Source organism: Rhyacophila brunnea, unplaced genomic scaffold, assembly GCF_057557595.1.
Source record: "Rhyacophila brunnea isolate RB1 unplaced genomic scaffold, BYU_Rbru_1.0 scaffold_21, whole genome shotgun sequence".
In the NCBI taxonomy this organism is placed as follows: Eukaryota; Metazoa; Arthropoda; class Insecta; order Trichoptera; family Rhyacophilidae; genus Rhyacophila; species Rhyacophila brunnea.
In genome coordinates, this window is record NW_028232871.1 from 10,562,588 (window position 1) to 10,590,538 (window position 27,951).

The window sequence follows — 27,951 nt, forward strand, 5'->3', positions numbered from 1 at the left end:
TAATTTAAATTAATTTTTACAGTTTCTACATGTGCATGCATTAAAATTACTTGCAATGTTGCATCCATAGATAATATTTTGAACAGAACCCAACCTGCAGACCGTAGATAATAGATAATAATTTAATTGAAAATCCATAGAAAAAAACACTAAAAACAAAGAACACGCGATTTTGACATGAGTCGAAAATGTGTAGGCATGTAGAAAACGATAAAAAATGTTCATCGAGTCACGCATGTGTCAATGCAGCGCGGTACGCGTGAGGTGGCCTCATTGTTGTTCTGGCGATTTCGGCAGATTTTGCTAACTGACAATGTTCATTTAAAGGTCCAACATGTGATACGGGATGGAAAATACCACGAAAAACGATATTATACGTAGCGGCAGTTTACCGTGATAGCACATAACGTGATCATAATATATTTGAACCTTTATTGTACAACGCAATTAAGTGCCCTGCTGTACAAAAGAAATGGTTCATAATTGAATACGTGTATTAAATAAGGCTCTAAGTACCAAAAAGTAGTATTACCTGTAGTTACAAAATACCGAGTGATTGCAGTAGAATTTCATGAAGCAGACCTTTTGAAAAATGTAGTTTTACAGTGTGAAGCAATCACGGCAGCTTCTATAATTTTAGGTATTAAGAACTCGCAAGTGTCAACACACCATCGTCAGCTATTTTATATTGAATGCCGTTGATCACTGCAGTGCTACTTACACCATTATAAATAAAACACGCCAACGGACTTACAACGTCGTCAGGTTTAATTATTTTGCTCTGTTTTTTTGACTTACTTGAGGCACTTAGACTATAGTTGAAGTTATTGGCGTTGGTATGTAGAATATTTTGTAGAATACTTAGCGCCTTAATTAATACACGTATTGAATTGTTAACAGTACAGTGTGCCGTACAATTTATTAATACTGGCCGTTTCCAATATTGAATATTCATAATATTATTATCATTATTAATTATATTGGGTGATAGAGAAAAAATATATATATAATATCAAAACATCTTTACTCTTTAGGAACATACAAAGTAGAAATTAAAATAAAATTTATTTAATTACAATACAATTGAAGTGCATACTCTGATCGAACAGTATAACAAAACATGTCAGATAGTCACGCTCACATTGTAGGCAAATTTAGCCTCCGAGGATTTCGAAGAATGTATCTTAAAATCATCAAAGCGTCTCCCTCTTGGAGACAGTCTTGTGTACCGAGACAATAGCACGGAAAGCTATTAAATGCAATTACACCACGATTCTCCAACCTGTGGAAAATTATGTTGCCTTTGCTAACTTTTACAATCACACCATGTAGCCATTGAAGGCTCTGAGACATGACAGTAAAAAAGAATTGTATCTGTGGACAGTGCATATTTGCTAACGATTAATTATTCACAAGATTTAAGAATGCAACATTCTTTATTGAACATACATAATTCGCAAGCACCTCAGAAACATACCCATTGGAATTTTTTTTAAACTTACGTTTGGAGAGATCCAGGTGTCAAGGTTGATACAAACCACAAAAGCCGTTCGCTGATATTATCAAAATCTGAGAAACGCTTCAGTCGCGTGACTATTAGTTAATTTTATCGTAATTAGGTAGATTGCACATGGCTAAATTGGTAAAACACATAGACCAGAATCCGATGGATGCGGATTTGAATCCCGGCCCCACACTAAATATCTCTTTGAGAATTTTGTATTAGGTATGTTTCTGAGGTGGGCAAAGGCTGACTATGGCCTCAATGATGTATACCGATGCCAATAGGTATACTTCTAAAAAATGTTGAGACGCCACTGTCCAAGAAAGTCAGCAAATCCTATCTCTAGCCTCCGCGTGGCGTCCCCCGGGCAATGCAGATAATGTGCTGTATAACGCAACATACTATCTGTAGCTAATAGAGAAGGGTGCAAGGCGAAACTCTGGCGCCTTAAAACGAGAGACCTTTGGCTACGGGAAGGATCACCCAGACAGAAAAACCACACACCAACCCGTCTGGACAGCGTGGTGTGTTATGTCCAAAACCTTCATATGAAAACAAAAACTTCTAGAACCCGGCCCTCATTCTCCGGAGGCCAACCTGATACTGATCACGGCAGCGATCAGCGAAGGAAGGCAGAGGGTGCTAAAAATCCCCGGAGACCCGGAAAAGGCTGCCAACAGATGACCATTGCTACATATAACGCAAGAACATTGTCCAGCGATGCCAAACTTGTAGAGTTTCAAGAAGAGCTCCGGAATATCCACTGGGATGTTGTCGGACTCAGCGAAGTAAGGCGTAAAGGTGAGAGTATTATTACTTTACAAAGCGGACATGTGCTGTACTCCAAAGGAACCGATGAAGGACGCACGAGCGGTGTTGGATTTGTTGTCAACAAAGCCTGGAGGGACCGCATAGTCGAGTTCAACTGCATTTCTGACAGGGTCGCAAGCGTGATACTTAAAATCAATGCTAGGTACCGCATTCAGATTTTGCAAGTATATGCTCCGACACAGAGTTATCCTGATGAAAAAGTGGAAGAGTTTTACGAGGAAATAACATCCTTGAAAAATAAAAGTAAATGCCACTTCAACATCATAATGGGAGATTTCAATGCACGTATTGGATCATACCAAAGAGATGACGTAGCGGTCGGACATTTCGGACATGGCTCAAGGGATGGTAGAGGGGACATGCTTGTGGAGTTTGCTGAAACCAACAATCTTCACATCATGAATTCCTTTTTTCAACATAAACCTACACGTAAATGGACATGGAGAAGCCCGACAGGAAGGACCAGCGAAATCGATTACATCCTCACTGACAGAAAATATACATTTTTAAACTGTAAAGTGATCAATCAGTTTAACACCGGCAGTGATCACCGGATGGTGAGATGTAAGATAAGATTGAACGTCAAATCAGAAAGATCCAAACTGCAGAAGAAGTCAAATGCTCGCGTATACCTGCAGAACAATACTGAATTCCAAAATGAACTCAAAAATGCACTATCGGCTTTCTTAGATGAGAACGAAACCGTTTCCCTATCCAACGCGGAGGATATAACGAATATTATTCTACAATGTGCAGAAAAAATAGGCGTAAAAAACTCAGAAGTTACACTTTCCACCAAGCTTTCGAAGGCAACATTGAATCTTATGGAGCAGAGAAGGAAAACCAAGAGCGATAGACAGGCACAAAACGATATGGAGTTTTCATCACTTTGCAAAACCCTCCGAAGGAAGATTAGAGAAGACCTTCGTAAATTCAATGTAAACCTCATACAAGCAATTGTGAAAGCAGGCAGAAGTCTAAACAAAAACAAGCAATGCTTGTCGATAGGAAAACGTCAAATCACAGCACTAAAAGCAAAAGATGGTTCTATCGTCAGAAATTGGGAACACTTGTTAAGCCGAGTTGAAGAGTTCTACAGCGATCTCTACAGTGATGACACTGACAATACGACTATAGACTTAGATCTTCAGAGAAATGGAAATTCGGAAGACCATACTCCCGAAATTACATCCTGGGAAGTAACCCATGCTTTAAATTACATGAAAAGTGGGAAAGCCCCCGGGGAAGACGGTTTAACGATAGATATCCTCAAAAAAGCAGGAAAGGATGCAAATGAAGTACTTGCACAATTGTTCACAGCCTGCATATGCAAAGAGGATGTCCCAGAGGTATGGAAAAATGCCAGCATTGTCATTCTTCACAAAAAAGGTGACAGAGAAGACCTAGCAAATTATCGTCCAATAAGTCTACTCCCTATTCTCTACAAGACGTTCACAAAAATTCTCTCAAACCGTCTGCAAAATGTACTAGACGAGAACCAACCGAGAGAACAAGCCGGATTTAGAGGAGGATACAGCACTATGGACCATATCCAAGTCGTCAGAGAAATCATAGAGCGGTACCAGGAATACAAACTGCCACTATGCATGGGTTTTATAGACTATGAGAAGGCGTTTGATTCGATAAAGAAATGTTCAATACTCGACGCACTCAGAAAACAAGGAATCCCTGGACGCTATATAAATATTTTCAATAATATATACAGTAGCGCAACAGCATCTGTAAATCTCCATAAACCATCGCGCAGATTTCCTATCAGCAAAGGAGTCCGACAAGGTGATACAATCTCACCTAAACTATTTACAGCTACCCTTGAAGACTTATTCAGGCAACTTGACTGGAATGACAAAGGGATCCCATAAATGGAGAATACCTGAGTCATCTGCGCTTTGCCGATGACATAGTAATTTTCTCGCAAGACTCAGAAGACCTCCAAAGCAGAATGCAGGAACTCGCTGAAGTAAGCAACAAAGTAGGTTTGAAAATAAATGTAACAAAGACGAAAGTCATGTTCAACTGCTTTGCAGGCCAAAAAGAGATCCTCATCAATGGCACTCAGCTCGAACAGGTGAAAAGCTACATCTATCTGGGACAACAAGTATCTATAGATGGATGTATATTTGATGAAATTGTTCGCAGAGTAAAGCTAGGCTGGAGTGCTTTTGGCCGCCTGAATAATGTCTTCAAAAGTGACCTTCCACTGTGCCTAAAGCGCAAAGTGTTCAACCAGTGTGTGCTTCCCGTGATGACATATGCGTGTGAAACATGGGCCCTAAGTAAAAGAGAGATCCAGAAACTTAGAGTAGCACAACGTGGTATGGAGAGGTGCATGCTGGGCATAACGCGAAAGGACAAAAAGAGGAATGAGTGGATAAGGAAGCAGACAAGGGTTTGCGATGTAATAAAGTTTATTAAAAGCCTTAAATGGAGATGGGCTGGACACATAGCTCGAAGAAGAGACAATCGTTGGACAAATCTAGTCATCCAGTGGTATCCAAGAAGTACAAAACGTCCACAAGGTAGACCTAGAGGCCGCTGGATCGATGAAATGATAAAGTTCTGCGGAAGTACGTGGCAACGCAATGCACAGGACCGAGAGAAGTGGAAGCAACTTGAAGAGGCCTTCATCCAGCAGTGGATGGATTCAGGCTGATGATGATGATTTAATTCCAAATTTCAAAACAACACCTGGCATATATGGCTATACTGGTTGATCTGAAAAATTTTATCCGGAGAGAATCATCATACAAACTCAAAGATAAAATTTCTCATTACGTAGGTCGTAGACCTTGCCAGCAATATAAAGTTTTATTTTTGAGATAATTTTTCCCGTACAGTATTTTTTAAGGAGATGGTCATTTAACTTGAAAAAATTCAACTCAAAATGTGCAAAATCGGTATCACAAAGTAGACAATTGCATAGCAATGGTATGAAGCCAACAAAGTAGACCATAGCGCGAAATCAAAGTCAACGATAATAATTATTATGCATCTCTTGAATCACAGTTCTGGAACGTAATTGTTTAATTGTAATTGTCATTTCACAGCCAGCGGTCACTTGCACCTATGCTTGCGGATTCTTCTTCATAAGGGCGATGTCGGAGTCCATCATGTCCTTCACTAGTTCGTCGAAGGTCACCTTGGGACTCCAGCCAAGGTCCTTTTTCGCTTTTGTCGCGTCTCCGTGTAATAGATCCTGAAATGATTGCCATCGAACAATTACAAAAAAGTAACATCACCGTAATGCAAATAGGGAATGAAGAGATTTGTGGACACCATCTGGACAATAGCCATCTTGGCGCAGTAAAATAAGTATATATAATTAGCAAGTGTTATATGTGAGGCGCCGAGTCGCTAAACTGGCTCCTGGGGGTTTTTTGAGTTTTGAGTAAATCACGAAAAACTGTTATGGGCAGTGTGATAACTTTAAGTGTAATTTAAGTTATTTTCTAGTTTCCGGTTTATATGGAATAGTAAATTAAAACGTCAAATTCAATTTATATGCGCCAATATTCCAAATAAATGCATTTTAATTGTCCGGAGAGCACACTTGCACCACTCGCTGTCACAAGGAGCCAAATTTGTGACTCACACTTTGACGTTACATGTCAATAGAGTCGAGTTTGGCACTTATGGAATAAGGTCGGCCGGAAATGACTGTTCAGTAGCGGGCCGTATTTATTTCAATTAATATAGATATTTTAGAATTTATTTTGCCAAACAAATATTTTCTCACCATACTTACCTACTACACGGTAAATCCTTTTTTACATTGCATCTTTTTAGCATTTATAGCGGTAGGTATGTATGTATGTACATAGAAAAAAAAACATTTTTTCAAAATAAAGAATCGTGTTTATTAATGAGAAGCGAGCAAGAAATAACGCAAGTATAACAAATATGTGAATAAGTGATGGTCCCAATAACACATACATATAAAGCATAATCATTGATGATCTAGTTGTTCCAAGGTGGAGAGAGGAATTAAAAGTAGGTAGGTCACTATAAAATTAAAAAGATTTTTTTCTTTCAGCCCCACTGTGTGACATCACTGAAACTCCTTTACAATACTTCACTATAAATGTATCTTGAGCAAGTTTCACTGCCTTTCCATAAAATGCAGTATGGAAATGTCTAATATCAGTTCCATTTAATGAACTGCCCTTGAAGTTCTTAGTGTCATGATTACACTGAGGATACTGGGGCAATTTTTTAGATGAATATCTGCAACAAATTATGAAAAATACAATAATTAATAACTTTGAAAATAAAAAGTAAAGATAGAGGTTAATAAAATATATATACAAAAGTATAAAATAATGACTATACTTAGATATTATGTAAATATATATAATGAGATTTATGGCGGTTATCTTAAATCAATTTATTATAAGTCATCAAGTGATTAAAAAATAATGTCCAATTATTAAAGGTCCCAATATTATTTTTTGAAACAAGCAAAATATGTTATATATATAATGAAATTTATGGCGGTTATCTTAAATCAATTTATTATAAGTCATCAAGTGATTAAAAAATAATGTCCAATTATTAAAGGTCCCAATACTATTTTTTGAAACAAGCAAAATATGTTAAAAATCTGTACTTATAGATCTCATAATAATTACATCACGCTAAATATACAATATTATGTATCTACGGCATAATTAAAAAAAAGCGTACGAAACAAAAAATAATATTATGAAACACCACTGGATTATTGAAACATCTATAGCAAAAATTAATGTTAGGAATGTCAATTTTTAAATACCTTTCTTGGCGTAACACGTTACATTTCCAGCCAGCTGGATTTCTTAAACGCTTCCTTGATTCTCCTGGTAGAGATTCCGTTTCACTTACTAATGAAACATCCATTATTAATTAGTAAAAACAATCAAATAGACGAAGCAAAATCAAGGCTTTCTCACTGCACAGACGCGAACGGTTTGACGCGGTTGTATAGAGATTTTACCGTACGTTTGAAATCAGTATTTGAATGGCGGCGTCTGATTGGTCGGTTAAGAAGAGACAATTTAGCGACTCCATATTTTTTCAAAGAGCGCGCTTGGCGACTCACGTCAATATTCATTTTGATTTTTTGATGAAATTGGGAGTAATTTGAAACTCTCAATTGAAAAAGTCGATAGATCTATCGATAGAGCATCTAAGTACATTCAAAACTCATTTTATCGAAAAATCGCCAGGAGCCAGTTTAGCGACTCGGCGCCTCATGTATTATATTCAACTAACCACTAAAACTACACCCATCAATATTTTTTAGTTTAGGTATGTACTCTATGTAGCAAACATACCATTCAGCATTACATGGGTGACAATGTATGTTTTGTTAAAACAAAACAATAGAGCGAAAACAATAATCAGCATTTCCTCAATGTTAACTAGATCAGTTGGGTCTATCATGATTTGTTAATTGCGACAATGTCTCTTGTAATATATGCACTGCATTTCTATAAATAGGAAGGACAATCCATAAATCCTCACTATCACTACCACTCTCACATTGAGTCAAGTCACTCGACATAGTCAACCGTCATTTCACTCGAGTCCAGTCTCTCAGTTCATTATTATAATCAACCTCTCGATCACACCGATCTCATCAGTACATCCGTACCCGCGATTATAACCTCACGCTGTCGTCTTTATTTTGTATTTATTTATTCTTGTAACAATTAATAATTTCTCCCCTCACAGCATCCAAACGACTTTATCTTCACACACCTCATCTACCGCCAAATCTATATTAGACTTATGTTGACTACATGCTATTTAAGTCCTATGTACATGTACTAATATGCATTTCATTAATTTTCACAGGCGGTGAGATGGTAACTGTCCAGCTGTCCCTAATGCACAAATATTGGTGCCAAATCGTCTATAGTATTAGAGTGTATTGTGAAAGATCTTTGGCTCCGAAGATGCCATATGGCAATACTGCTAAAATCATGACCATTCTACCTGACGTCATCGGTGCTTCATGCCTAAAAATCAATCAAACTAATATAAAACACTCACGACTTCCGTGGGTCTGAAGTACTTGGGGTTGACTTTGATGAGCAGCTGGCCAGTGCTGGCGTCACGCCCCACCTCGTCCTCTCCTTTCCCCTCCCAGCGCACTTTCCTGCCGACGTGTTTGAAAGCCGCCTCCACAAACTCTCGCACCGAGCGTGTCTCGCCAGTCGCCACCACGTAGTCGCCGGGCTTCTCCTGCTGCATCATTGTCCACATGGCCTGTGCATAATATAAGTTACATTAAATCGAGGGCTTGGTGTCAAACAACACTATCTACAAAAGTGCAACTTTACAGGAGAGCCAAAAAACGTTATTTTAGATTCTTGTAACTTAACAAGGGAAATGTTTATTTAAAACCTAATGTTAATATTTTATAATTTATTGTGTATTGTACATTTATCTTGCTTATGATGACGTTAAAATTTATAGGGATAGCTTTAAAAAAATATGAAAACAAGGGTAACTTATGTAGTTAGCGTTAAACTTTACTGACGATTTAATAAGAAATTAGAAAAGATTGACATAACGTTGTTTGACTATCATGTAGCCATAAATGTAAAATAACGTTATCTAAAAAAAAAAAAAAAAAAACACTTTTTTGTAGATAACGTTGTCTGACTTTAAGCACTCGAAATGCCTTCCTACATTGAATGCATCATTAACTCAAAACCTTGCAATTTTGAGTCAAAGAACTGTCACTTGATATTCTCTAGCAGTAAGCCGACAATGCTTGTTTGGCAAATCACAGAATGACAATCACATCTTCCGGGAATGTCTCCGATATGTCAGTCGAAAGGAAGATGATCTCAAGTCTGTCCCACAATCAGATAAAATGATTGGATGTTATGGACCAACGTTACCTCTAATTTTTCGATTGAGTGTGCGGGTCATCAACGCATCTGAGCAGTGGCGTAACTAGGGTTGCTGTATTGTAAGAACTGTAATGTTTTCACAATAAGGACTACATGAGACTGTACTGACAATGTTTCTTGCAAGTTGAAACATGTCAAAGACTAAGAAATGTAGAGGACCCGGCATATAGGTGGTCATTGATAAACACTAAAATATGTATCTTCTTTTCGTATACTTTGGCACGCGATAGAACAGGACAGATATAGTGATCCCGCTTGTCGTAAAATTTCACTTACGTGCTCGCGTTAGTCGCACTTGACCTTCGCCTTCCGAGAAATGAGTCGAAGAATTGTGCATGTGATGGTTTTGTGCATTTGAGCAAAACTAAAATCTGGCAAAGGAAACTTTCTTCTACAATATTTTTGTGTGAGGACTGTGCGGGGGATGAAAACATGTGTGCGGACACTTTTTGGTAGGTGTCACCTTTCAGGGAACATTAGTTACGACCTGGTTGCTATAATGGGAAATTATTCAGTGTTCAGTAGTTATAAATTTAGGGTGAAAGACTTCTCATCATCAAGACTTGATGGAAATCAAACTAAAAATCAAACTAAAAATCCTGCGCCGATTGCATACATAATTATTAGAGAAAAGACAAAAAGCTGAGGATTAAAAAAATCCAAGTGTGTATTAAAACGTTAACATTCGTATGAAAATAATATGTAACAGCATTTTATACACAAGTTCATGGAATATAATCCAATGGTAGAAATAAAATGCCTATTACTTCGCATACAAATACGTAACACGGTTGAAACTTTTTTCCTTGAAAATGCATACCTCAACATAGTCCTTGGCATGTCCCCAATCCCGCCGGCTGTCCAGGTTTCCGAGTTCCAGACACTCGAGCAGACCGAGACTGATCTTTGCGACGCCTCGGGTGATCTTGCGAGTCACGAAACTCTCCCCCCGTCTCGGCGACTCGTGGTTGAAGAGGATGCCGTTGGAAGCGAACATGCCGTATGCCTCCCGGTAGTTCACCACTATCCAGTAGCTGAACATCTTCGCGCACGCTGATTGAAATAAAATTTAAAGGATCACATGAGAGTTTTAGAAATACGAAGATTAAATTTCCGCTTATAGAATCGTTACTGTTTATGCAAAAGTTATATTATATACAAAATTGAAGCTAAATACATAACCAACATAATAATCATTACTGAGAAAAAGAAAAAAGTTGGGGTAGGGGCCACAGATATGTACATGAAAGAGCAGGGGGTTATAGTTCGGCTAATCACATCTAAGACCTCTGCCATGTGAAAATAACATTCAACGATATTTTTGTCCATTAACTCTACAATCTGATGTGGATCAAGGTCGCCTCATGAGAACAGTTATTAACAACTTTCTCAGTTTATTGGGTTCCTGCTGTGGGTCCAAACACGCATTGGAAACGACATATGAATTTGCAAAACCCAAGAAGAAGTCCATAAATTTGTAAACGTACACATTACCACTTGGCAATCGCGAGAGCTTGATATACAATTGCAATACACAAATTAAAAATTTACCGTATGGAGATCTAGGATAGAAGGGAGTAGTCTCAGACTGTGGTGCGGGCGCAGATCCGTACAGCTCTGAAGTGGACGCTTGATAGAACTTTGTGCTGGACATTCCGGTGGCACGCAACGCATCCAAGAGACGCAGGGTCCCCAGGGCGTCCACCTGTGCCGTGTACTCACTAAGCTCGAAGGAAACTTTTACGTGGCTCTGGGCGGCTAAGTTGTACACCTCCGTGGGTCGGACCTGTGAATAAAAATATGATCGTACAGCCACAATCAGAGGAACAATGCGTGCGGAGCAAGCTATGAATCGGTGATCTTCGTGAGTATTTTGTAATCATTAATTTCATATAAATTATCTTATGAAAAAGACAATGCCAGTCTGAATATTAACAAAATTTGAGTAATTAAAGTATGTGAAATTAATACTTAGTGATTACTTATATTTTGTCGTTAAGAATATTTTTGTGTAAAAGAATTTAGAGTCTCCACGGAATCTACTTTCACAAGTTGTATTAATAAAAAGCATTCAATTCTTAATTTTCCTCCATTTTACAATGTGAACTCCTGAGCGACACATGACTTGCCTACCCACACGGGATGTCTGGTAAATATTAAATTAAAAGAAATAGTTTATTAAATTATTAGCAAGTCTAAGTACGTTATAAAAACTAAATAGTGGAGTGATCCGCGACGTCGGTTAGTGATTAAGGAATCAATTGATACCTACCTTAATTTAATATACTAAAACCGATAGCCAACATTATAATGCAATTCGATAATCATTTCATGTAACAACTACTAGTTAAAATCGTCGTAGTTCCGTAAGATGTCCGTAGCTTAATTGGAAAAGCATACTGGCACGAATCTACCAGAGTCGTTCGAGTCGTCGTATTGTTTTTTCTTCTACAAAATGACTTTTTAGTGCATGCATATCGTCTCTGTTCTGGCAGAACACACTAACTGGAGAATACTAGTTTTGAGTAATTTGACTTTGAAGTTGTTTAAATGTTTGAAATGGTCTATCATGTGAGTTTATTAAGTAATCGCAAAAAGGATGACTTTAAAATAAAGACTGTTTATTTATTAAGAAGGTTTCCAGACGGTAATGTTTGAAATTAGGAACATTTTGGTATAACTATCTCAATATGTAATTTTTTCGAATTAGTGTCTTCTGCCAGAACAGTGACAATATTAAAAAATATTTTTTACTGCCTATACTTTCGATACAAGAGTTATCTTATCATATTTTCACATTAACGTAAACTAATAGGTACGATAATAAAACACTTTAAAATAAATGGTATGGCAATAAATTTGACGTGCGTAACTGTAACGTTTGTTTGGAAATATTAAACGCTTTGGAGACTGGCGAGAGATTAGGCGGCGACGTTCACTACTTAACTGACAACTGAATACATTAATTTACATTATTTAATTCCTTGATACCACAAAAATTCCCCGACAGAGTAAAACTCTTGTTACTTCATCAATAACCTAGTTAAAAATTCATTATGGTTAATTGTTTAACAATACGACTACTTAATCTGCAAACCAGCTAACTCCATTTGGGCAAATTGTTCAGGAAGGATTAAACATTATAATTTAACAATCCCAAAAATACACTTTGAATTTCTTTTTTACAAATAAGCTTCACTATGAATTAATATACTATTTTAGCTTCCCTTATATAAAGGGCGGAGTTGTTCCATTTATGATATTGGAAATTTGACATCTGCAATTGGGTGTTGTGTGTGAAGAACGACAACGCATTTAATTATAGGTTTAGGATTTTTAAATTTTGTGTGAGCATAGAAAACATACTTTATAACAAAATGCCATCAAAATCTCATTTTTGGTCAAAAGTGCAGTTAGCTGGTTTGCAGATTAAACAGTCGAATAGGTTTTGCAAGTCTGCAAATTGAACGGAACCCAGACTACGCAGATGTACCGTAATAAAACATGTGATTATATAGTGCCATGTAACCGATTTGTATGAAAAGTCAAAAGCATTTTAAATTCTAATTGATTTGGGTATACATTTGGATCATTTTTAGCGATCCAGGTTTCGCCAGGCACTATAAATATACAACTGACAGGGAATACAGTTACTTTCAAGTCGTTGTACATTAAATTAACGTATTAAAAGATAGTAGGAAAGGTATTCTTGAATTCCCCAAGCATTTGAGAAATTTAAGTGAACACTTGCATTTTTATCCCGGATCGCTAAAAACGATTCAAATGGAATTAGTAGTAAAATCCTCAAATCCATCATAATTTAAATTGAAATTCCATCAGTCGATAGCATTAATCTTTTATATGCATTTGATTCCAAAATTAGACTACATTACATGACTCCTATGGGTTTAAGACAATTCGGCGCCGGGACAACTGGGCGCCACACAATCGAATGAAATTCGACAATAGACATTCGTGAATTATAGGTACTTTAAAAATATACTTATATATTATTACTTAAGAGTGTATTTCAGTGAAACAGCAAATAATTTTCAACAGTAGATGCGACGAAATTTCTCACTCGTCGTCAATCGGAGACTGATAGTCGAAGTGTGCGTACGTCGATTTGTTTTGTCATGGCGTCGGATGAAAATATTCTTAAATCGTGTAAAGATGACTAAAAAACTTTACGTATGTACTTAAAAAAGAAAACATGTCAATGAATATACTATTATTATTAGTAATATAACATTAAATGGACGCATGTTGGATTTTTATGACAAATTACATTTCGTTCGGCACGCGTCATTTGCACAATCCGCGCATTGCCTAGCTACGATCTTTTTAGACCATGCCTCAACTGAAGAATAGCCTTAATAGTTAGTGAGAATTAAGATATGCACACGTACATAATGATTTAATTGTGCATATGTTTAAGTTCCAATGAGAAGAGAATTCTTTTATTTTTATATGAAGCATCGGGCATAATAATTCTCAATCCGCAATAAAAAACATTATGTTAAGAGCAAAGTGAATTAAAATTACTAAGTAGTAGATAGAACCTTATTAAAATTCCTCGTCTTTTCTCTATGTACCAAATCGTAATGAATGTCTATTTATTTCATTCGACAGTGCGGCGCCCACTTATCCTTGCGCTCAGTTGTCCCAGTACCACTTTTATAAATGTAAAGTATTGTTATATATTATTTTCATATGACTTCCATCACTAAACACAAATTCATTATGCTTACTTGTATAGTAATAATGAACCATTTGAAAACATGACTTCGTATACAAACTTGAAGGTTAATTTAATCTCCACTTGAATTCTTTTAATACTTAACTTCTCAATTATTAAAGTGATTGAAAGGGAACCTTTGCTATGATTGAAGTGAGACAACCTCCATCTGTCATGTCTCCGTAGTGCAGCTGCATGCGGCCCTCTCGATGGCTAGCCGGGTCCTCGTACAAGTGTTGAATGCGGCCTGTGTTGAACGAACTCGACCTTCTGATGACTCCGTGCACCGTGTAGCCCTTGTCAAGCAGCAGCTCCGCAAGGTAAGATCCATCCTGATGATGCAAAAATGCACAATTTTTATTATTTGAAACAGAGGAAGAACAAGACAGAAGACTTGTTTTAATTGTTTTAAACACACCCAGCCTCAAATTATAATCTGGTTTCATGGTTTTTGCTGCATAGAAGTTAACTGAGACATTCATAATGTTACAATCCGTTTAAAATTGCAAGTCCTGAAGATGACAATGATAAAGACCGTTTCGCATGGCACCTACCTCAAATGATTCCTAAATATATTTAATCAAATCTAATTATTTTAATCAGGGGAAAACAATGTTAACAGTTACAAAAAAAATGATGTAAAAGGTTACCAACATAATTTTTCAAAATGAAAATAATTTACGTATCCCCAATTAAAAAAATAATAAAATCATCTATTTTACGCCATGTAAGTAAATATTTAATTCAAGTTAAAAATATGAATTTTACAAAAAAAAAAAATAGCTGCCATCGGTATTTCGATGTACTTTATATTAGAACAGGTGGTCAGCCGTTTATTTAAATGAAATTCTTTACGAAAATATTGCAAGTTTGAGTAAAAAATGTAGCAAGGTATTCATTAATACAACAAAAATAATTTTAACACATTTTTCTGGTATCATTTCAAAGCTATGCCGGGAGGTATTAGTATGGCGGTACCCATATTATGTATGAAGTAATTATATTATAAAGACATATTTCGGTTAAGTATTTCTCCATGATTCTAAGAGCTTTCTTAAGAGATTCTAACAGTGTGTGAATAATATAAAGTTTAGAGCATAATGCAGATTTTCTAATAAGAATAATATATGTTTTTCTCATTGAACTTAGGTCGTCGAAATCGGCCTCTTAAAGTTAGGCGAGTATCTTAGTGACTTACGCGCCTAAGTATGGTTCTGCATTGTGCTCGAAGACTTTCACTTGTACAATAATATTATATTAAATTATTTAAAACAATCGATTGGAGCTAGTGTGCATGTACATACTCAATATCTATGGCCGGCCTTGTGAACACGGAATTGTAGAACGCGTAAACGCGGTTGTGGCATACATCCAGTTAAGACAGATTTAACGTAGCACCATATAATGAATCTTTTGAAAGATATATAAAATTTCTGTTGGTTTTCAGAGGTTTTTTAAAATCCATATCAAGACAAAATATCAAAAAACCTTTTTGAAAATGTTCGAATAATTTCGCAGTCACAGGGAGTCCAAAATTTTTCATAACGATGATCAAAAAATTTATAGTAAAATTCAAAATCAATTAATAAACAACTCTATGTTTGCACTCAAAAAAGTAATTATTTCTTACAACAAAAACAAGTATTTCTAACATCATAATGATTGCCTAAATTCTTTCATTCCTGCATTTTGGTTTATTTTAATTTTTTATTTATTTAGAAAAAGAGTACTACAGCATTACAGCGATTGGCCAATGCGCCATAATACATAATGAATACAAATTATAAAAATATCTTAATTACAAATAACAAGAAAGTAGAAAAGACAGCATGTGTATATGTAAATATCAGGGAACTCAGAAATAATGGGAACTGAAATACACAACGGGTAAGGCGATAGCAGGTAACCGACTCGAGTAAGGAAGAATCCGGGTTAAACTTACACACGTGTCTAGAATACGTTTAACGTTGAATACTGAAAACTGCTCTCGGTTTATGCATTTACGCTCATTTAATGTTGGTGTATTATACACACTATTGCACGTGCATAATGCGTGCTTCATTTTCGTAGGACACTCACACATTCAAACGCCTGCTTCACCATGCGGCGTATTGAATATAGCCTATTGGTATTCTATTTATTATCTGTTCTGTGGTAAATATTAAAGAAACATGATAATATATACAATTATAAATTTAACCTATTTAACACGTCCACAAACATTATATAGTTAATAAAAAATAAATCAACCTTTATGGTGCCATCAAATAAGTTAATTGACGATACACAGCATCATGAAACATAACATCTGTCCTGCGACGAGGTATCTTGAAGACTGTAGAGTTACGAGTGATGTTGTTGGGAAAATGAAAATTAATATTTGCCAGTATATACAGATTGTAAATGAACCCACGAAGAAGTAAAAAGAAATGCTTTAAAAGAGCAATCACTCTTCGGGTGGACAGGTATTGCATTGATAGCATACCCAGAAGAAAACGAGTTGGGAAATACATTTTATTATCATTATCACGTATTATGTATCATTTCACAATTGGTCAGCCTAGAAAATAGACATTCTCACATGACAATAATTTTAAAATTATCATATTATTATGGTCCTCCATAGAGTGGATTTTTTATGAAGAATTACTGTCAGCAATTTGCCCAATCTTCATTGGATACTTCCTCTGAATCAAACACATAGTTTCAGATAAGGACACAGCGAATACTCCACCATGGGTGCAGTAGATGGTAGGAGTATAACCTAATGATAGCTTCAGTCTCCCTTTACTTTCAAGCCCAAATTTGCAGATAAAAGAAGACGACATTGTGGAATTGTCTGTGGTAAAATTTACCATAGTTCAGAAGACGTTTACAATTAATTCCAAATTTAAATTATTGTACTTTATTTTTTATTTTTTTCGACCATGTCCGATCCTAATAGGATCATATGGGCCTCCACAGAGTAGAGGTTTGTATTAACAGTTTTTTTTTTTTACGAGAAATGGATGTCAGCCACTTGCTCAACCTATTAGGTCCATACCCTGGCTCACACACATATTGAAAAACAATATGTGTACTTGCCAGACCCAGGATTCGAACCTGGGACCCACGGCATGATAGTCCAACGCTTATGCCGCGAGGCCACCGTGGGTACTTGTACTTTATAATCAAGGACAATTCGCGCCGGAACACAATTCTCTGGAATCTGTTGTAAATCCATAAATAAGACAGCATAATTAAATTAATCCTATAATAAACGATGTAATGTATTATCGTACCTGGCCAGTGATTCCTGTTATAAGTGCAATTTTTGCCTCCGAAGGCTCTCCACTTTGTGATGACATTTTGTCGTATAATCGTGTCTAACTTGCCACACGACTGGCGTTATATAGCCGCGCCGGGGACGGGCCGCTTATCAACACTGGTAATCGTGCAACAATCCGATACAGCAACGTGTAAAGTAAACATAAAACAAAGGAGTTGACGCCTCCAACACAGCTTAACTCGTATACATCGCGCTCAACTATGTAAATAAGCGATTGTTTTATTTAATTTCAGCCTTTTACGGTCAATTAGCCTATACTGTTATCACGAAGACGCATCAAACTCGTCAAGTGGTTTTGACAAGTCAGTTTATATTTTTTCATATTTTTATAAACGTCATTCTGCCGGCTGAGGGCTGCCAGATAATGATTCAAATTTTCCATTTAATAATATATGAAAATATTAAACAGTAGTTCTTTAATTTATTATTTTTAATATATAGATTATTTTAGTACAAATTTTATTTAAATAAAATTGCTTATAAAATATGAAAATAGTTACTTAATAATCTCAGAAAATAAAAAGATGGACAGCCATATTTTAATAGGGTTGCCATATTTATGCAAACGTCAAACGAGATTTAAAGCGCGCGAAATTCAAAAGCAATGAAGTCTACGAACGGTAGAACTAATAACAATATTTTTGCATTTTTTTGTATATTTCTTTACCTGTGCATAAAACATTATATGTGTTGCAATGAGCAATCAAACTTTCAGTTTTGACGTCCTTGCACTTGTCAATCATTTTTAATTAAATTTAATTAAGCAACTAGTTACGGCATTACACCATTATGTAAATCAAATTTAATGTAGGTAGCAATTTCTTGACAGTATTTGAAATACATCCGATAACTTAGTTATTGTGACTAGATCAAGGACACTTGACTCGGTGCTTCATTGGTTAAGTTAAGAGCATTAACCCGACAAGTAAAAGATGTGTGAAGTGTATGAAATTTTGGACTCACTTTTTAAATGATATGTTTATGCTTATAAAAATTGTATATTTTCAATAAAAAGTGCATATTGTCCATAATGTTTAATATAATATAAAGTCGTGGTTCTGCTGTGTTATTTATTTTCGATAATAAGGCTGTATTGAGAACTAATAATTCGCAATACACCGACAAAACTCACATCACGACACTGGCGCCAAGGCTCATGTTAGGCCCGTTTCAGACGGTACACCGGTGACGCGCTCGATATAATATAGGAGGCCTTTGTATTCGGTTAAAGGAGTCTTTGTATTATGTTTAGGAATGCTCCATAATTTTACGTTATAAATTAGAACATAAAACTGACTGCGGTAATAAAAACAAGTGTATCGGCGGCTTGAGATTGTAGCGGCCGACGGAAAAGTGTACTGGGCACGGGTTGACTTATTAGCTCTGGGGCGTTCATATACATACAAAGGCCTCCTATATTAGATCGAGCGCGATACCAGCGTCCCGTCTGAAACGGGCCTTATAAGTATCGATCTACATTCTACACGATTAATTACAATATTATATGTATGAATAATTAATACAATTCACCATAATATTCTCTTTATTTTTATTCATTTCACAATTCTTAAATTCGTATATATACCAACATACAAGCTTCTATTGACAATAATTAATAATGGCATTTTATTTACATAAACTATACTTAAATAAGTACTATATAGGTAGCAAAATAACACTAATATCTCCTTAAATAGATTCACAATAATAATGTTTTATATTTCAGCACAAAATAACACTCACGTTTCATAGACAATATTGGAATAATAATTTACCTATTTTATTTTCATTATTCACCAATAAATTATGATGATATTTAGATGATGATGTCGATCTTCTTTCGAAATAAACAATTATGCAAGCTTTTCATGTTCACACATAATACTATAATTTAATTATTTAGAAACCGTGTCCGTAATTTTCAAGAGCTAGGTAATTTATATTTCTTGCTCACGTATGCATTTCAAGCTTGGTCTCTTAATAAAGTTCAAGTTACAACGGCAGACTCTCAAGCCGATCGTCTGCCCCGATTGCCCACGATCGTGAAATGTCATTTTGAATCGTCTTCCTAGAGTCGTGGCCAAAATAGAATAGTTGCTATTATGCGCGTATAACTCAATAGATGATCAGTGTCAGTTGGGTCAACGATTACCGAGAACATTTTGTCAACTGTCTTCAGTCAACGATCCTTGACTGAGTCGTGAGCGAAAAATATGAATTATTCTATTTTGGTCACGACTCCAGTTAACGGTTCAAAGTGACAATACTTGGCAGACGATTTGCGTGAGAATAGGATAATTCGGCCTTTACGAGGAATTCAAAAATTAAGAGTTGCATAAGATGGCATGGATTGTTGTAGGTATGTTAAAACTATAGAGTATGTCAAAAAGAGATGGGCCGCCACATAGCTACCCTAAGGATATAAAACGACCGAACGGCCGCCCTAAGTTTCGTCGGTTTGAAACTAAGTGGTCGCGAAGAACAAAGAACCGAGAGAAGTGGAGAAAGCTTGAGAAAGCATTTATCTAGCCGTGGATTGAAACAGGCTGAACGATGATGATGATGATGAAACTGTGTATGCACCAATAAAAGTATATTATATAGGTACAATTATTAATAAATTACAGTCAATGTAACGTGCTCTGTTAAAAGTTAATTATTTTCCTTCCAAAACGTTCATTTATGATAAGTAGGAATTTTAATAACGAAAGACCTTGCATTAATTAACTAGAACCAGTTCTGGTTTTACGGTACCGACACTGAAATAAACCTCTGCGGATCTCCCAATTTCGGATCGAATCTGATGTTAACTTTCGTATCACCGTCCCCTACTTCCAAGAAAGAGTTCCAATCCAGCATGTAATAGAATCCGTTCTTCCTGGGAGGAGGCAGCTCAGCCTCCGAAGGATCGTCATCGGCGGGACTTGCCCCGAAAGAACTCTCCAGGTCCGCAATGCTGGGTCCCTCTTTTAGTTCTTCGACAGTCGTTGTTTCTATTTTCGGTGCTGCAGTCGTGACCTCTGTTACTTCTGTCGTTATATTGAAGGATTGTTGTCTTTTTGATATATCGTTTTGGATTTGATCGTTGACTGCTCCTAACTCATCAATTGACAGTGGATCCGGTCCAGGACTTAGAAAAACGGATTGCTGTGATGATTCAGCATCTATATCTTTAAAATCTTCTTCGTTTACTGATGTTGTTAATTTTCTGCCTTTCTTTGAAGATAACCCTAAATCTGTGAGCATGCTAGCCATTCCTGCAGGAAACATGTCAGCGTCTATGAAGTCAGATTGCTGCGTTTCGATTTTGACTGGAGCTTCTGGTATCTGACCCTCTGCACTTAGATTTATATTTCTCACGTCTGAATCTAAAATGCCGAATTCGGCCAATAGTTCACTGAGATCTTTTGGGTCCATATCATTTTGTGACACTTTACCAGTGGGTAGAGGTTTGAACGCAGCATACGGAGATGTTTCTAATGATAGTTGATCGTTGACAGGACTGGATCCTGATAATCCATACGATTCAATTATTTCCTGTACATCTGGAGTAGGTGATTTGCTATTATACACAGGATACATTTGTTCGGGTGCATCTTTATACTGCGTCATGGAATTGATCAATTCTTCAAGACCCTCAATAGATGCTGGCTCCATTTTAATTTTATCACTTTCTAGAAGTGACGGTACAATAATTCCAGATTCACTTTGCTGAGTGTCGTCTACTGCATCTTTCTTAACCACGATGATTTCTGGGTTTTCCAGTTGAGGATTTAATACGGTCTGAAAACTTGAAGGCAGAGATGGCAGTTTTTTAAATGGCTTTTCTTGTGGGGTAAATTTTTCTAACTCTGGCTTAGAAGTTGAAGTAATCTTATGGTTTTGTTTATTAAGACTATTCATAACCTTTTGAGATTGACTATGCCAGAATTGAGCATTAGGAGCTTCAGTGGTAGACCCACTTTTCAATGTGTCAGTTTTAGTTTTCTGCAGATACTTGTGGTTCTGGTATTTGCCTTCTGAGTCTTTGGTAAATCGAGGCAGAGTTTCAGTTGTTAGCATTTTTACAATTGGAGGTCTTGTGTATAACTCTTCCATGTCTCCATCTTCAGGTTTATATGGAAGTACGACCATTATCGCCCTGGCACCTTTCTTCTGCGCATATTCCGTTGTTGATTCTTCAGTAACAGCGTCTTCCTCAGTAGTATTAAGCTTGTCTTCTGTCGTGATGTTAGTGAGGAGAAGTAATATGTCTTCTTTGGATAGCCTGGGTAGATCTGGATTGGCTTTGAGAATCTCTTCGACTCTCTTGATGGTCTCGTCGACGTCAGCGACCTGGTCCTCTGGGCCTCCGGTATCGATGGAATTTTCGGAGATTAGTGGTGCGGCAGACACAGCGAAACAGCACCAGCAGCCGAAGATCGCCAGGGCGAGCCTCACGCGAAGTGACATCCTGTAAGATAAAGAAAACTGTAAAGACATCCATTATATTATGCAAAATGAAAAACCTATTTAATTTAAATTTTGAAGCTGGTAAGGCTCCCACATCAGTTGATGTACGACCACATGATGGAAGAAAGAGACTCCTTTACGTTTGGCTGCATGGATTCTATCCGTGGTTTCATCAGACTGATTTTTTCTTAGGTACGCTTAGGTAAGATAATTATCTATATTTTGCGCACGTATTTTACCCGATTTATACGTTGTGTAAATGAGAACTTCTGCAATTATTGGTAGTATTGACCCGTGTGTCCCTGATTGATCCTTAGCAATCAGAAGCATTAATAATTGATGTTCTGACAGGGTGCGGAACTAACCTGTCACTGGTAATGCCAGGTGGACGGGCAATACGTATGTTCAACTTGTATACTTACATATTTCATTTGCATGAAGATCAGTTTAGATATAAGTAATTTATTGTTATTATAATGTAGGTATTAAAATGGTCTACTTTTTTACTCTTCTTACAGAATGTCTTTTGTTTAAATATACGTACTTATAAAAAAACTAGTTGTCTCAAAGAGATTGATTCTTTCTAACCCTGAATCCTAATAAAGTTTGTATTGCGGGAACTTTTTATAATGAAAATACGTTTATCATAAATTGGTTGTAAGCTGAAGTGTTGATAAAAAAAAAATACTCAGTGGGGCGCTTTTTTATGTCCGAGTATGGCCCATTTGCAGCAAAGTGTACATAATTTCAGAGAGATAAAACTTTTTCTCACAAAACGAGTACGCACTGACATTATTTGTGTGCTACCTCTGTGGGAGGAGTCCAATCTCTTTGAGTTGTCTATATTTTTATGTCACGTCGTGAACGCCTTAAATATGTAATTTGTTATGTTTACCATTATGTAAAATAAATAAATTTTGAATTTTAAATATGATTTATTATCTAGTACCTACCTGCATGCCTAATCATTCTGTTTAATTATTATTCTGGGTAATCTGGAATAAACCACCAAATCGTGAAATTGATAATAATTTATAAGAATTCAACGTAAAGATCTAATTTCTATTGTATTATTTTCTGTCTGGTTGATTGGACATATGGTAGACGGAGTAATTTCTTGTTTAAAAGCACATGCAGGCTGAAAATTATGAAAAATATACCAGGTCAGTTAGTGCATATATTCAAGGAGAAACCGGCGGTAATTCAGGTTGAAAATAACTGTATTTCGTATTACTGCAAGCGAAATTGCACAGGTGATGGCTGACAGCCGACACTCGACACATTATTCAAAATATTTCAGTGGCGTGGATAATTGAGAGGCCTAATCAAATTAAATTCAGAATACATATTCGTAATTCATAATCGTATTTCTTCTACTGCTGAAAGCTATGTAAATTATGGGAAAATGGGCCAAAGTATGTGGATAGATAGATTTCCACCATAGGGCATCATTATAAAAGGGGAAATGGAGTAAGTCTATTCTACCATCACCACGAGAGGTGCTCTGGTTTGTAGAGTCTCCTTTGACGAGGAATGAGCTTAAGTTAATACTGAGGCTAAGAACAGGGCACACAATGGGCAAAAGATTTGATGTCCTCATGGGAAGAAGCGAATCGCAACTCTGCGATGAATGTCATGTTTTAGAGGACATTGTACATATTATAGCACTACAATGCCCTCAATATGAACTTCACAGAGTACAGCTGCGAATTGCGGATATCTATGAGAATGTCGACGAATTGAAGGGTGTCCTGGCGGTGGGTAAGACGGAAGAGCTAGGCAAAATTGTAAAGTTATTTAACAGAATAGGAGTGAAGACCTGATCGACGGATCCCCTTCTAGAAGAGAAGAGGCGATATGACAGCGAGTCGCAGTCAAAGCCTCGGTAAAATCACAAAAAAAATATATACCTATACAACAGAAGCGTACGTATATCGCATACATATTTATAATACATGATTTATGTGTCCCTGATAACTATCTTAGAAATCGGGAGCATCAATTGTTTGTTCTCCCGAGGAGCAGAACTAACCTGCCATTTGTGATGCTAATTGGGAGGGCAATAACTTTGTTCAATAAAATCGCTTCGGTTGTTGATATATTCCACCTACGTGAGCATGAGTATAGGTGGACGTTGTTTTATAAATTCTTAAAATAGGGTCCACTTAGCTCATTCGGTGTGCTTCCGTGCTTTATAATTTATATTTTTTATAATTTTTGTACTTTTTACTTTACTGTTCATACTGTTTTTATGATAGGTACTGCATATACTTATTTCTTCTTTACACTGTTTATTTTGTTTTTAAATGTCATGTTGTGAACGTCTGAAATTAATAATTTGTAATGTTCACGGTAAGTATAAAAAAAAATGAATTTGAATTTGAATAACATTTTACTCATTCTAAGTGTTTCACCGGTTTCGACAATTTACGTCCTTAAGACTCAGCACAAATTACGACGGTTAGATGCAACTACAAATCGCAGGAAGTAGCAGTATATGTATACATTTCAACCAGTAACGGATTTAGAGACTCGGAGGCCCGAGGTACTGACTGATTTTAAGGCCCCCGCGATAAAACATAAAATAAATACCCACCATAAATTCTAGCTAGTAGAAAAAACAGTGTGTCTATTCCCTTGTTTTTGTGGATGTTTTATAGGCTATTTTGATGTTAGATAAATGCTTCTACACTTCATTTGTGATTTAACAAATTGTGTGACTGGTTTTCGAGACCCCTTTTAAATCGTATAGTGAATTGATTCCGTCATTTGCGTCAAAGAAAATCACAATTGATTTTAAGCAATAGTTCGAATATTACGTGGGTGGATGGAGGTTGTCGCACGCTCATTAGAAGCACCGTTGCCAATTTAGCATTTCTCTTACCAGATCTAGCATTTTTCGATACAAAAAATGCAAATGGCTTGTGGCGTTTTTGCTAGCATTTTTTGATCCCTCCAACAGCTTTAAATGTGCTGAAAATACGCTAGATATTTAGTTATGACTATCACATACATACTTAATGCAGATAGGTCGGTAGGTACCTGTTTTAGTAGCGTGAGAAATAAAACAACATACACATTAAAACAATAGGAGCATTCATAGTGAAATGGTATCATATAATTTAATGTGTGCTTAGGTATGTGACATCAATTTGACTGAAGGAAATGTGTTGACTTCGTTCTTGGTAGAATAAGTAAATTTACTTGCAATTTTATTTTCAGAACATCTAGCGTTTTTTCCTGCCAAACAGTTTGTTTTCGTACCCCGTCTGGTATGTTTTTGTCAACGACAGTTGGCAACACTGATTAGAAGGGGCACATCGAGAGCGAAAAAAAGCTTTCCATTGAAAAAAATTATCATCATTAGCTCGTATTGTTTTCTTTTTCTTTTCGAAAAACGCTTATAATGATAATCTAATTAAATAAAGCCTTGAGCTTTTAACCGTAATATGGTAAACCTAGAAATGATTGGATACAATTCCGCAAACGCCACTGAAGGAAAGTATGTCACCATATTTTTTTATACCCACAAGTGATATTTTTATGGCGAATTTATCATCACGTTTATGGTTAGTTGAAGCGCAAACTTTGATGTAGGTAGTGTGTACTATAATAAATTAATATGGCCGACATTCAATCATCCGCTCCAGTAGGCTGGATGGAATCAAACCAGGACACGGTAGTTCAATAAGTACACTATTGACTTATGATTAATTATTATCGCATGCCATTGATAGCAGTAAAAAATGATCCGTTGTCCATATCGTGATTGGCACACATTATAATATAAGTATATACATTTTGCAAAATATGTACCTACATACCTACTTTATAACAATAATTCATGGCGTGATTGACCTATTACAATTTGAGAACGTACTGCACTCATAAAAAAGTGAGTTCAAATAGTACTCTCATGATTATGTGTTGTACTAAAGTTGGGTATTTCCCGAGATAATCTCAATCTCGACATTCGGGATTTCCAGAAAAGAATTCTCGGGAATTCTCGAGATTTTAAAAAAACCTGTAAAAATCCTAAAATCAGTGTAAAAACAGACAAATTCCAAAAAAAATTGTTTTTTTTTATTTATGTAAGAAGACAAACACAATAGAAGTAAGAAAACAAAAACAATTAAAAACATTACTTATTAAAATGGGATTTTAAAAAACACACTGTCAACCGCTGCGTCTGACAGTAGGCTTTTGAGACACAAAATTCCCTGATGTTGCAAGAATTGCGCTCATTTTGAGTCGACGTTGGCTTAATTGTGATCAGTCTTTTAAACGTCAACGTTTCAGTCCACTTTTTTCATACAGAAAATCATTTTTTCAATTAATATTAATTGATAATAAAGAAATCCCGAATCCCGAGAAAAGATTCTCGGGATCTGGGATTTCCCGAAATGTTAAGAATTTCAATTCTCGAGATTCGGGATGGAAAATCTCGAAAATTTCTCGAGAATTCCCGTCGGGAAATTCTCGAAACCCAACTATATGTGTAACATCTCGCGTGTGTGTAAATTGTATTCCGGGATTATTCGGGTATTTAATATAATGTTTAAGATTTTTACGGTTGTCTTTGTATCGTAATACATTCTCAAGTTTCCACCGAGTGTCGGTACTTCTTCGTTCTTTCCTCGACGTTTCGGGCTTGTTGCAGAGGCCATTATCAAGAGATATGTGTTATGATGAAGATGAAGTAGTGTAGTGTAGGTGTATGAATGCAAACCATGCTATGGAATGGATTCCTTTTGTCATTCTTAGAGCAACGTTTGCATCCATATACCTCCACTAATCATAACACATATATCTTAAACTCACATAACTTGAAAACATCTCAGATATATTATTACCAACTAGAAAAAATGGTGGTTTAGGTTAACCTAACAAATAATCCAGTTTATCGGCTATTTTCAAAATGCGTTTTCCGCTGTATTCCGTATAACCGAACAGTACCGAAAAAATCATATTTGAAAAAAATAATATGCTCGTCGGGATTTCAATCCGTTTAACCATGGGTATCGCGCCACTGTGCATTAACCAATTATGATACGAACCTCCTATCTAATTGCGACATTTGAACTAGTATTACTTGACAGCGTGACAGTAGGCGACATGCACCTCAATTTGATTCGCGCTTTACTCCCTGGAGCAACTCCTCATCAAAAACATTTAACTCCCACGATTCCATACCGTTTTAGCCCGGGGTCACGAGATCTGTTTGTTAATAATTATTGGTAAGTTTTTATTATGCCTTGAAAAGTCTTATAATATTATAATATATCCGGTAATCATTCATCCAACCAAATGAACTGCAATGCATTTTGATAATATCTAACTGCAATGCGATCGCGTTACTGACTTCACTTCACTGTCGATTTCTGTAAAATTAGTGTAAACATTAAACCGGTACCGGCTTCGAGATAATAAGTGAAATTAAAATAAAGCCACATAAACAGGTACCTAAGTGAGTGGGTTTATACCTGTGACAGGTTTTCGTGCAACGAAAGTGATATTAAATTTTACCGGTAGTGTTTTGTAATCAAAAGATAGTAAACAGTGGGTGTACGGTATAAAGCTGTTATTCAACTAATTGTTGTGTAAATATGCACGAAAGACTTTTACACAGATGCGGAAATATAATATTACTCAACTGTTATATTTACTAATCGAGCATTTTCTTATTTATTAGACAGGTACAGTTTGCGTTCTTCCTAACACGATTTATATCATTGTTTTGTGTTCGTTGCAGTTTGGAGATAGGGTATTCTATTCTTGGACGGACACTGATTTGAGTTGCCCCATCACCACAAGCCATGTATATATACGTGTCGCTAGATTTCAAAATCAGCCAAGTCCATAATAGATGAATATGAGAAAAACAGCTTTTTGTTTTCTCAAATACACAGTCACAGAGGTGAAAGTTTATATTATTTGGAGTATAGAATATTTAAAATTAATGCATTCCACATTTTGATAATGCAGAAATGTTAGAAAGCAGTAGTTCTTCACAAAATTCAGCAATTCACAAAAAAGTAAAAAATACCTAAAGGTGGACTTGGCTGATTTTGAAATGTAGCGACACATACAGCCGCGGTTTGTGCACGGCCGCTTTCTTTGGCGCTATAAACGTGTCAGAATGAAAAGATTTTAGTGCCACACTTCATTGTCCCAA

The 27,951-nt window shown here is 36.2% G+C and overlaps 2 protein-coding genes across 2 annotated transcripts in view; both read right to left on the reverse strand.

The window, feature by feature from the left end:
* Positions 1–1,005: 1,005 nt before the first annotated feature.
* On the reverse strand, positions 1,006–17,417 carry Gmd (GDP-mannose 4,6 dehydratase). Its single transcript, XM_085949108.1, has 7 exons — positions 17,278–17,417; positions 14,134–14,328; positions 10,810–11,044; positions 10,079–10,311; positions 8,390–8,605; positions 5,007–5,552; positions 1,006–1,734 (listed from the first exon to the last, which is right to left on the reverse strand). Exons 1-6 carry the CDS (start codon positions 17,341–17,343, stop codon positions 5,421–5,423), a joined length of 1,077 nt encoding a protein of 358 aa, XP_085805234.1. The 5' UTR covers positions 17,344–17,417; the 3' UTR covers positions 1,006–1,734; positions 5,007–5,420.
* Positions 17,418–18,851: 1,434 nt separating this feature from the next.
* Positions 18,852–27,951, reverse strand: part of LOC147070706 (uncharacterized) — a 35,559-nt gene continuing 26,459 nt past the window's right edge. Inside the window, exon 2 of the mRNA XM_085948858.1 lies at positions 18,852–21,777. Coding sequence (XP_085804984.1) covers positions 20,070–21,776 — 1,707 coding nt within the window. The 5' untranslated portion in view covers position 21,777 and the 3' untranslated portion in view covers positions 18,852–20,069. The remainder of the gene's footprint in view (positions 21,778–27,951) is intronic.

What these genes read in the sequence shown, in the direction of transcription:
- Gmd (XM_085949108.1), bottom strand. Translation starts at nt 17,343, where the DNA reads ATGTCATCACAAAGTGGAGAGCCTTCGGAGGCAAAAATTGCACTTATA. An exon ending in TCACTTCAATCATAGCAAAG is followed by an intron (nt 11,045 to 14,133) that starts GTTCCCTTTCAA and finishes TTTTATTCACAG; the next exon opens with GTCCGACCCACGGAGGTGTA. An exon ending in ATGCCAAGGACTATGTTGAG is followed by an intron (nt 8,606 to 10,078) that starts GTATGCATTTTC and finishes TATTATGCACAG; the next exon opens with GCCATGTGGACAATGATGCA.